The sequence below is a fragment of the Acromyrmex echinatior genome, chromosome 6 (genome assembly GCF_024713525.1).
Source record: "Acromyrmex echinatior isolate Ae372 chromosome 6, ASM2471352v2, whole genome shotgun sequence".
NCBI classification, from domain to species: domain Eukaryota; kingdom Metazoa; phylum Arthropoda; class Insecta; order Hymenoptera; family Formicidae; genus Acromyrmex; species Acromyrmex echinatior.
The window spans coordinates 7,665,894-7,677,905 of NC_141857.1; the positions used below are offsets into that span (position 1 = coordinate 7,665,894).

The 12,012-nt window shown below is 30.2% G+C and overlaps 1 protein-coding gene across 1 annotated transcript; it reads right to left on the minus strand.

The window, feature by feature from the left end:
- Window positions 1-4,912: 4,912 nt before the first annotated feature.
- LOC105144206 (uncharacterized) lies at window positions 4,913-11,351 on the minus strand. The gene is made up of 7 exons (XM_011052968.2): window positions 11,207-11,351; window positions 8,609-8,792; window positions 8,044-8,405; window positions 7,666-7,740; window positions 6,666-6,834; window positions 6,359-6,594; window positions 4,913-6,267 (listed from the first exon to the last, which is right to left on the minus strand). The coding sequence occupies exons 1-7, from the start codon at window positions 11,297-11,299 to the stop codon at window positions 6,169-6,171; spliced, it is 1,218 nt and encodes a 405-aa protein (XP_011051270.1). The 5' UTR covers window positions 11,300-11,351; the 3' UTR covers window positions 4,913-6,168.
- Between the last annotated feature and the right edge of the window lie 661 nt (window positions 11,352-12,012).

Consider the following 12,012-nt stretch of genomic DNA (forward strand, 5'->3'; position numbering starts at 1 on the left):
TTATCGTGTTTCGAAGAGCTCTCAAGATAAACTACAAGAATATACAATAAAAGAATAAGAGTTTTCATTTTTCAAAATCGATGTGATCTTGACCTATCTTTGACGACGCCACTCAAAGTCACAATACTGCTTTTAATGTTCCTTAAAACCCTAAAACTTCTATTTGAAAAATTTTTTGTTAAAAGGCATAGGTAAAAAGATATTTGAATCATTAAAATGATTCTGTATATTTATGTATATTCGTTTATGAAAGATTTTTTTACCGGAGTTATACAGCCATATAAACCTGCCATTCCGATTATTTGAGAAATTACAATAAGAATACATTTAGTTTTAGACATTGAAACATTATAAAGTGTCATTTAAAAAATATTTTAAAATAGCAGACTTTTCAAAACTTGTTACATCGACTGTGAACTTTGGACTCATATTTAACATATAATCGCTGCTATGTCCAAATAGTTTACGTTATTCATCGCAAGACGTAATAACCATTTGAAAGAAAGATAATGTTACAATAATTATAGTAATTGTTATAATAATACTACAAAAATGATATTATACCAAGGACAAGCTCAATTATTTTAAAGATAATTATCCGACATATCTTAATAACAGTTGGACTAAAGAACGTAATTTGTCTACCATTTTTTTGACGATACATCGTCAAATTTTTTTTGTCATTATTCATACAACGCATTCGTATTATTTAAATGTTTATCAACGTTTCCATTTGCCGTGATGTTCATCTTCATTAGATCTTGATCGATAATAAGCCTTTAATACAGGATTGATAAAAAACATGTTTTAAACATGTTTTGAGCCTATTCTATAATATACTTTTTGTTTCCTGTTTCTTATTTTTTGCCTTTTGCTTTTTCCCCCTTTGCAACCGTTTTATCGACAATTGCATTTCTTGCTACATGTTTCCTTTTTCTTCCAATGTTTGTTAATTATTATCTCGGGCGACATAAAACAAAAAACCGAATAAGAAGCAAAAAGACAAGATGTAAAAAATAGCAAAAAGCAGAAAACAAAAAACACATTGTAGAATAATTATTATGGTTATAAATTAATGGCACTTATATTTTTTACATGCCATCAAGATACTATCAACTTGCTATTATCAAATTTAGAATTTACATGAGGGCAACATACATAATAAGAAAACTTTATTCTTAATTTGTCATCTATTTGTCTGCAACAACTGACAGTAATACGATGACTCTTAAACTCACTTGCCTATCAGGGATTATTCAAATATGGGAAAGTACTTTTTATTTGGATATATACTTGCACTTATTTATATATATGTAAAGAAAGAATCTACGTGATAATAGAAAATAAACAGTAATTTACAATTTTTGAGAGATTTTCTGGTTTCTACTTTCCCAAAGGTATTTGCGTTTTTTTTTTCTTTTATTCTGGGGAAGAATTTTTTATTCTGTATAAGAAAAACGAAATGGTTGAAGAAATACGAAATGACGTCCCATTAATAACTCCAGCACTCCCTTAAGGGGATTCTAAATTCGTGCGTCATATATATATATATATACTTACAATATCTTATATAAATTGAATGAACAATGGTCATGTTCTGGTATATATTGTCGGCACTGAAAATCTATAGTATTCGTAACGTGAACTGTAGATTTTCGAAAATCTATAGTTTACATTACGTATATATTATACATTTTCAGTTTATATTGAAACTCGGCCAATATAACTTATAAAAATCGTTATGTCAAAAGTAGTGTAATGTCTGAAAGATGTCCGAAAAATGGCATTATAGGATGTCTCAAAGACGTTTTATAGACATTACAGGGACTGTCTGAAAGACAGCCATCAAAATGTCCAAAACATGTCTTATATGACGTCTGACAGACGTGTAATAAGGCTGCTAAAAGACATAAGACATTTTTTGTCGTTCTTAGCATTGACTCCACCTTACAGATATATATTAATCCGTATACTTTTCTGAAGAAAAAGATTTTTAAATTAGTAAGGAAGGAAAAAAGTAATTGTTATACAAAAATTATATGGTTTAGTCGATAATACAGATCCCAGTAAACAATAAGTCGTCTTAAAGAACGCTTTTAAGACGACTTAAAATTCCCTCGGACGTCCGACATTTTTTTACTAAAAAACGTTTTTAAGGCGTCTTTAAGATGTCTTAAAAATGTTTTTTAGTAAAAAAAATGTCGGACGTCCGAGGGAATTTTAAGTCGTCTTAAAAGCGTTCTTTAAGACGACTTATTGTTTACTGGGATCTGTATTATCGACTAAACCATATAATTTTTGTATAACAATTAATTTTTTCCTTCCTTACTAATTTAAAAATCTTTTTCTCCAGGAAAGTATACGGATTAATATATATCTGTAAGGTAGAGTCAATGCTAAGAACGACAAAAAAATTTCGAAATTGAGATCTTCACCATTTCTTAGTCCAATATGGCATTCCAGCCAGAGCTGTCACGTCGTGACATTTGCTTCATATAAAAGCTATGCAATCTGTATTTACGAAATAGTAGTATTAATACTGTGCGATTATCAAAAGATTTACCATTGTTGATTCCCATAGGACGATTTATCGACCATGATATACGGGCAGTGCCATCATTACATTAATTCTCTCTTATAGTTCGCTAACACATTACGTTGCTCTCCTTATTATACTTTTGTTAAGTATATTCTATTAATAAAGTGCTAATTTGTTTGTACCTCATCTCTCCTCGCATTGTTTTACCAGGCCTCGCACTATCAAGTAATCTATAGACTAGTATAAATTTGCATGAAGAAACAGTGTGGAATTTTTAAAATTGGACTTATAAGTCTAATTAAAATGTAATTGTTATATGAAAATTGATGTATATGTGAGTAAGATATTGATATAGTGATGTGTCAATAACACGTAAATCATTTGTGTAAATGCTATTTTCAATATGACTAATCATCTTTAGGATCCTCTCAATGCCATTTTGTCATCCTATTGTATTTCTACAAATTTATCTACAGTACTATTCTATTAATCATCATTTCGTCACTTTGGTTTTTATTAGTAACGTTTTCTACCTACAAATTATTTCCTTCCTGCAAAGCTAATATATTTTTACTTTGCTGAAATATATTTGCTGATAAGATCTTTTCTATTTCTTTTATTATTATTTCCTGTTTCGATGGATTGTTCTATATTTTCTATATTGCTTGTTTTTTTTATTATCAGATTCCTTATCTTCTCGGTTTTTTCTTTATTTTTTGTTATAGAATCCATCTTTTTATTTTTTTTGTTATTATCTTTTAATTGCAATATGTCATCTTTCTCGTTATCTTTTTTGTTTTCATCTTCATTACTTATAAATATTACTTATATATTTAGTATTAATTAATTATATAAATATTTTTACAATTTTCTTCTTTGTTTACTGGTTTATTTTCATCTTTCTCTGCATCTTTTTTTGCTTATTGTTTAATTCTACTGTATTTTCTTTTATTTTATTTTTCGTCTTATTTCTTTGTACCTTTTACTTTATTATTATCTTCTTTGTCTTCTGATTTTTTTCTTCTTAATCTTTACTTCTTTATCTTTTATTTTACCATACAATTTTCCTTCGCTTTATTTCCCATAATTTTTTTCCACAATAGCCTTTTTCTTTTTGTTTTTACTATTTATATTTTTATGTTTCAATAAGTTATTATTCTTTATATATTATTATTTCTTCTTTATTTTATAATTGTCTTTTTTTAAATCAATTTTTCTTATTCTAGGTTTTTCTTATTATTTTTTAGTGGTTACCTTTTTATCTCTTCTTTAATTTATTATTGTCTATTTTTTCAATACTTGACTTTTTCGCATTATTTTCTTTATTTTGTGATTCTTCATCAATAACATTTTTTTATCATTAATCAGTTCCTTAGGACGGTTTTTTTTCGTTGCTTCTTGCTATCTTATAGGATAATATTTTTTTTCTACGCATGGATTTATGTTTCACATTTAATTGAAGAATTTGTAACATCTTTCTCGTTTTGTTTTTTATCACATTGTTCTTTCGTATTTTGAAATTTCGATTTGTCTTTGTCAGTTGCCTCATTTGAATTTTGGATTTCGTAATTTTTGGCGGTTTCATAACTTGTGCTGTTTCAACCTTTTCCGTTTGCAAAACATCTAAAGTATTCATTTTATTATACATCGACGCAATTGTTGCTGATTAATTTTTCTTATTATTCCTTCATTTTATATTGATTTTCCGATGTCATTATTATTATTATAGTAAAAAATGAAATCATAACCGATAACTCTTTAATGTCAATTCTGCTTGCAGGGTCAACAATTTGATCGGATATTAATTTTTTGAGTTGTTCGATGGAGAGGAGGGAGGAATGAGAAAGGGAGGGAAGGAGAAAGGAGGAAGAGAGGGAGGAAGAGAGAGAGAGAGAGAGAGAGAGAGGGAGGAGAAAGAGACAGACAGAGAGAGAGAGAGAGAGAGAGAGAGAGAGAGAAAGAGAGCATCTAATAATTTATTTAAAATTGGAATTAATAGCTAAAGTATACATTGCAAAATAATTGATAAGTCTAAAACATATTTTACCCTCTTTCTTTCGAATTTGGAACCATTTAAAGTACTGCTTATTATAATTATTAGCAAAGTAATATTAGCTAATATAATTATTAGCAAAGTAATCATTAGCAATGATAATATGTACATGGTCATATACAAACAATAATCAGAAATACTTCTTCTTTTCTTAGCAAAGCGTTGAAATATTCTTGGTGCGTGTATTGTGATGTTTTCGTATACTGTCTACATATTAAATGAAGGAATGAGAGAGATATGTATTCCGAATGATATATATTCGGAATGAATAATGTAAGCTGTAAAAGAATAAAATAATGAATCAGAAATAATTCATGAACTTTTGTGTATAAAACTTTATTAATTCATGTACCTTTTTTTTTAAATAATTCACAGGCAAAGAAATATCGTAGTACATACAAAATCGCTGAGTTGTTATAATCTAATCACGTACAGGGAACCAGGAGACAGACATAGCATTCTTAAGCAGGCAGAACAAATATTCCTGGTCAAAGAAAGATATAAGAATACATAAGAAATGAAGTTGCTAAATATATTTGAAGGATTCTAGTCTTCAGGCTTCGTTTGCGTATATGCCACAATTATGATATGTAACTGTTAATTATAATAGTAATTTATTAAATGTATTTAATAGTGTTCGGTCTATAACCTTGCTTTAAGAAGCCTTAAGCCATAAGTTGAAAGAAATTAATACCTTCTCCACAACCTTGCTTTAAAAGGCCGTAAGCTGTAAGAAGTTGATCAATCATAGTCGATTATTTTTCTCATATTCTATTGTGATTAGTCAATTTCTTAAGGCTTTATGGCTTACGGCCTCTTGAAGTAAAGTTGTGGATAAAATATAAGTGACAATAATTTCTGCTTTTAAATTGTTTTTGCGCAGTCTTTAGGCTTTAATTCTAAGGACATTAAATCTAAGGACGTTCTCCAACTGCAGTTGTGCTCAACCCAATGAGCACATTAATGTTCACCATTATGAAAATAATTTATTTCATTTTTATATAGCATAAGTTATTCCATAAGTGTTAATATTTTTATACAAGTTTTTTTTATACAATAGTTAGTGTTCTAATAAATACAAATTATATGAAATAAAATTCTTTTCAATTAAATTATCAACAGCGGAGCTACTTATTTTGCTCAATGACTTCTTAAAAATAAATACCGGAAGTCATATTCAAACAAATTTCATATTATTCCTTGTGATATCAAGTTTTATGTCTCATTGTTTCAAAAAATTATTAAGAAAAACTTTTTTACAGTGAATAAAAAGACCATTTTCAAAATTTTTAGATAGGGATCTTATATTAAACGCTTCAACTGAAGTGGAATATCTCGATTTTTAATCCCGCTCCGGGTATTGAGTTTTAAAGTACATGTTCAGGACACTAAAACAAGCTTTTTCTGTAAGTTTCAGAAAAATCTAAAGAAAATGGATTTTTCGGAGAACGTCCTTAAGCAAAACCCAATTCGTACGATCTAAAAGCATAAGTTTTGTGACTGATATATCGTCACTTACAACTTACAGCTTACACTTCTTAAAGCAAGATTGTAGACTTTGTTGGCCTAATGTACTCTACGGTAAAGTCTTAGCCACAGCAACGGTCTTAACGACGTTATTTCCCAGTAGTTGATTAACAGCGTTGTTAACAGCAGACAATGTAGAAATCGGAATCTGAAAGTAAGATTTGATTCATTAAAAGCTATGTAATTTTTTATACAAATCGTGATGCTCGTAAGACATAAACGTAAAAGAAACGACTTACATTAAAAATACTGTCAATGAAAGATTCGCTGGCATAAGATGTTTTGCCTGCAGCAACCACGCCGCCGTCCCCTACTGCGTTGACAAAAAGTCCGCCGACTATATCCGAAGGAGAATTTTGAGTATCAGCCGTTGCTGTTGGAGCAACATAAACTATTTTCCTAGGGCGGGTCCAGAATCTTTTTCTAAGATACCAGCGTGGATACGCGGGCTTTGCAACGACTACATTCGGATTAGCTGAAAGAAAAAGGATTTCTCATTGATTAACATTCGAACAAGTGCAGAGAAGCATTGAAATAATTACTCACCGACTGTTGTAACTGTATCGACGGCGGCAGTAACTTGGCCTGCTCCTTGCGTGGGTGCAGCAGCTGCAGGTGCCAAAACGACGGTTTTCACAGCTGGCGCTCCAACATAAACCGATTTGACCAGGTCCACTTCTGCCGCAGGTGCTAGGATTGGCACTGCACGTCGTGTCTGTCGCAAAAAAGATTTCTCTAATTAGAAAATTTAAATATTCTAGCAATCACCTTGAGTGTCCTACATAATTATTTTCATTTAATTCAAAATTATTTTTAAATCTGCTGAAAGAATGATTTTACTGAAAAATCCAAAATTTTAGCTAGATACAGATTTAAAAATAATTTTGATAAACTATCAAAATAATTATGTAGGACACTCAAATTGGTTACTAGAATATTCAAATTTTTTGTGGCTCATTATGCTTGAATTTCCACACACAGAAAAAATGTTACAATTGTCACAATCGGAAATAATGATAATTTTTACCTGTCAATACATTTGGTTATGATAACTGTAAAATGGACATATACCTTTACAACCATAACCGTTAAGATGTCAATCTTACTGTTATCATAATCGTACTTTATAATTCTTATAACCAAAAAATGTATTGGACGACTTTTGATCGTGGCAACCATAACCGTTTTTGCTATGTATGCTTGAGTTTTCTATATTATATCTATATTGATGATCCAACAAAATTATTTTTTTATTTGTATCTAGCTAAAGGAGTTGATGCATTTTAGGCAATTTGGGGAACATGCAGGAATCGTTGTGTTCACTTTTTTTTTTATTCAATTTATTAGCTGAATTCGAAAATCGTAGTTAAAATTGTTCCGGGAAATTTTTTTTTACATTTTAAACAGAAAAAAACAACGATTCAATTTATCACTTTCTTAAACCATGTCTGCGAATTTCTCTTTGTTTTTATAAAAATAATTATTCTTTCCTTTTTCAAATATTCAGCAATCAAAATGTTTGATCAATATGCAATCTGCTTCTCACCTCCTTATTTTGCGACTTGACTTTCTTATCTGCGGGTGCATCAGCTCGTAGCATCGCGTCAGCTTGTAACACCCTCTGCGTTCGATAGATTTAGTTTAAAGACGATATCCCATCATGAATATATTTATACAAAGATGATCGACGAATTAAAATATCCCAAAAATCCAATATGAACTTAAAATTGCTTATTCGACTTATTAGGATTAGGTACTAAACTACGACTATTCTACGGAAGATGCGTTAGAAGACTGTCAATTTTCTTCCACGCGTGTCTCAACTTGTCGTTTATGTATTGTATTTGAGACCTAGAAAATCAGAATGATGTATTCCATATTATTTACAGAGTAAAAATATAAGCTAGAAAATCGCGATTGAAACCTCTTTCTCTTTGTGCGCCTTCGAAGGTATGATTTGTATATTCGTGCGACCTTTCGGTTTCTTTCCACTTGTAGTTGTATCCGCATTTACTGGAGTGTTAGATGTTTCCGCAGCGACCTCAGGTGGATTCAAATTAGCTTCGTTATTTGCGCTGCCACTTATAATTCCATCAAATCCAGGTTGATCAAAACCACCGCCGAGAAACACACCCGGACCTGGACCGCCGCCTGGTGTTGCCCCTGCATACAAGCCACCCGCAATCGGGTTCACCGACCGTCTACTGCCATCCAGTTTCCCACCGAGGCCAGCAGCCGCTTCTGGTCCTCCACGACCGGCTCCAGCTCGAGCATAAAGACCACCGCCTGAAGTAATGTTTGTTCGCGTTTGTGTAGCCTCATTTAATGTTTGTTTAATATATATCTATTTTTAATGAAAATACTTATCTTATTGAATTGATGCAGAATGCCATTTTTTACTAGATTTTTTTTTAAGTTTATATTTTTATTTGACAGAATCTTGACACCAATATATAGTGTACGTATTTTTATTTTCGTTTAATACTAACCAAGCCTGCCGTCTGCATCTAATTTGCCGCCTAATCCCGCGCCAGCATGTGCACCCCATGGTGTTCCCGCACTCGCAAAAAGTCCACCACCCGTACCTCGTAAAAGACCGCCAAGTCCAGCTTCAGCATGATACCCTCCAAAATTCAGTCGGATTCCTCCGTCAGTAAATTGAATAAATGGAGGCTACATCAAGCAAATATGAAAAATTATTTAAATAATACTAAGCTTTGAGACTTGTTGAATTTAAAAATTATTGAAAAACAAAAGGCTGAGAGCTGACGCTAGTAATTCTTTGCGCAATTTTTATTATATAATAATAATTATATATATATATTTTTTATATATATTTATTAACAACAATTTATGGAAAATTATATTTGCTTATTAAACTAAAAACGCTTTGGCATTAATAAGAAACATAACATTATGTAGAAGGTTTTTATTAATTTATATAAATTTATTGTTTATCTCTATTTTATTATTATCTTCTATATCTAGATTGTAGGTGATAATGCAATCGCAATTACAATCCTGTCTCTTCTCCACTGTAAAATATAAAAGCCGGATCTTTCCAAGAGTGTGCATGCGAGTTTCATCAATTGCAGACGTTCCGGATAATTTCGAGACTAGTGACCGTGACCGTTGCACGATACAACAATTTCCCTCAATTATTTTTTTTTCGCATTGAATACCTACATAGACAAAAAATTGTATGCGAATTCCAAGTTAAGTACAAAATTTTTTGCGTTGACACTGAGATGACATTCATGTAGAGTGCATTAACCGAATTTGCCGTTCGCTTGTGACGTTTTAAAGATTATTCCAAGGTAAGCAAGCTATGTTAAGATATGCAATGAATATGATAATAACAAGTGGATACTGTACTATTTCCAGATAGCATGGAATATTTTTAATGACTGTGGTGATATTATCAGAAAAAAATTTACGTTTGCAGCGTGCTAAAGATTTATGATAAATACTATAATTATATTTGAACTCTGTACTTCCTTTATTTTTATTGCTACGTTTGTTAGCGATACGAACTTTAAAACTTGTTGGTTTTTTCCTTTCAATTTTATGAATAAAGAACATAATTTTGCTTCTCATTAGTTTTAATCGACTTACTTTTTTTTTTAGTTTTAATCGACGTATTTTTTTTGCTTTAATAAATAATTGTTATTGATTTATAACTTCTTGAAACAATATTTTTACTCAACAATAGACTAATTAAACAACATAACAATTAAGTTTTATGCAACCTTCTATCGCAACCTCCTGCAAACCTTTCTCTCTACAAGAGAGTCTGATTATCTAACCAACTTAAGATGTAACTTTTCCTCTCGAAGCAATCGACTACATGGAATCAGTTTTTCAGAAGTAAAGCATCAATGCGTTTCTTCGTAAGTCTAACAATTATCCGTGTGACGTCTAAGACACTATGAGTATGCAGAATCAAGATCGTATTCGTAATTATAGGCTTGTAATTAAATAATCTGTTGAAGCAAGATATATATATATATATATATATATATGTATATATATATATATATATAGAGTATTGATGCGTTATGTCTAGAAATTTCTATAATTTTGCAAACTCGCTATTATTCTGCACTACATACATAAAAACACTTATATTAATGAAAGATTGACTTGTGCGTCATTATTTGTCATTTTTTCAATGTAATATTTCATCTTGTAGTAACGCATGCATATTTTACGTAATTGATTGGCTGGGATGTAAGGAATATATGCTCACATTCAGTTTCTCATTTCATCATCTGTAGCTAGAAGCGGCGTAATAATACCTTTCTCATTCCATTCTCTCTAAGTTGCTCTAACATTTTTTTCAAGTACATACAATTTTTCGTATATTATAATCAATTATGAGCACCAGAATCATCTTAATTTTCTTATACTAATACTTCTTATACTTCATTTTTATAAAGTTGATTTTACTTTATACTTCAATATAAGATATAAATTTAATTTAGAATTTCCTACTTTAGTCTGAGATGAGTAATACGCTCTATTCTAATGAGTAGTAATATCTGTATTGATAATATTATTATATAAATGATATATTGAGAACCATTTGAGACTCCGAATTGTCAACTGTTAATTAATTGGGTGCTCGTATTAATCGTATGATTAATTTATTAATTAGAGAATTTATATTTCCCAAAGCTTCATGACATGATTGACGTCTGTTTGAGATTCCGCTAATTTTGGGAACCTGATAGTGACTCATCATGGACAGATCATTCAATCAACATTGATCATTGAATATGTATAACTTGTTGACTTCAAGGAAAGTGAAAACGTTCAAAGTTTCGTAATAAAAGTGCGCATCATCTATTATTTTGAAGTATTTTTTATATAAATTAATACTTATGCGCATGTATTTCGGCGCTGTCTCTCATTAACCTTAATCTTATTGTTATTTATTATTTTAAATGATATATATTACAAATTATTTCTTTTAATAAATGAGAACTCCCAAGTATCAAAGAAAGATGTAACTTCCACGTATCAAAGAAAATTAGGACAAAGCGAAAGATAACAATGATGTAACAAAGCAAAAATGTTCAACTCACTGATTCAGGTTCTGTATCATCTTTCTGTGGCATTCCGTTAACTAGAGCTACAGAAATGATAAGTAGGCAGTTAGCTACCACACTAAACGACATCTTCGGGTTTACTGCTGGAAGACTGAGATCGTACGCAAGTAGACAGTGATTTCTCAGACTCACCGGTAGATATTTCTTAGTCACTTGCCACTGGAAGGGATAAGCTCGATGAGATCCGTATTCGTTCGGTGAACTACGAATTCACATGCAATATAAAAATAATACTAGTTCAGATAATTTATCCTGTAAACGTTTAAGATGACTAATTTAATGCGAATGTTTAAGATGAATAATTTAATAAGTTTTTTTTTTGTAAAAGTGAATAATAAATGCAATTTGGAAGAAAAACTTATTTAAACAAAAGCTAGAATAAAAGATTTTATTTTAAAAATAGTTTTTTTATTTTAGAATGTTTTTTTTCGGTCATTTTGTCTTGAAATCTTTATTTGTTAACATTTATATTCAAGAATATTCCATATATTTAGAATATAATTCCATATATTTAGAATATAATTTATAAAAAAAGAATATTTGTTAGTACATTTTGTTTTTATATTTAAAAAATGTGCTTTTATCTTTCTTTGCAGAGATATGTATGGTATGGTGTCAGAAATCAGAATTGCTATGTTACACTGAATTTGAGCGAACATTTAATTTATTAAATCATATTAAAATAAAAATTGTTATTTAATTTTGAGTTCTTACAAACATATTACAACTTTATTCTATTGTAATTAATACTAATGGTATATTAATAGAATAGCAGAAATAAA

Bases quoted from the DNA above. Each gene is read 5' to 3' on its own strand.
- LOC105144206 (XM_011052968.2), bottom strand. From the start codon at position 11,299: ATGTCGTTTAGTGTGGTAGCTAACTGCCTACTTATCATTTCTGTAGCT. The intron at 8,793-11,206 runs GTGAGTTGAACA...TGCTTGATGTAG, and splicing joins ATGATACAGAACCTGAATCA to CCTCCATTTATTCAATTTAC. The intron at 6,835-7,665 runs GTGAGAAGCAGA...TTTTTGCGACAG, and splicing joins TCAAGTCGCAAAATAAGGAG to ACACGACGTGCAGTGCCAAT.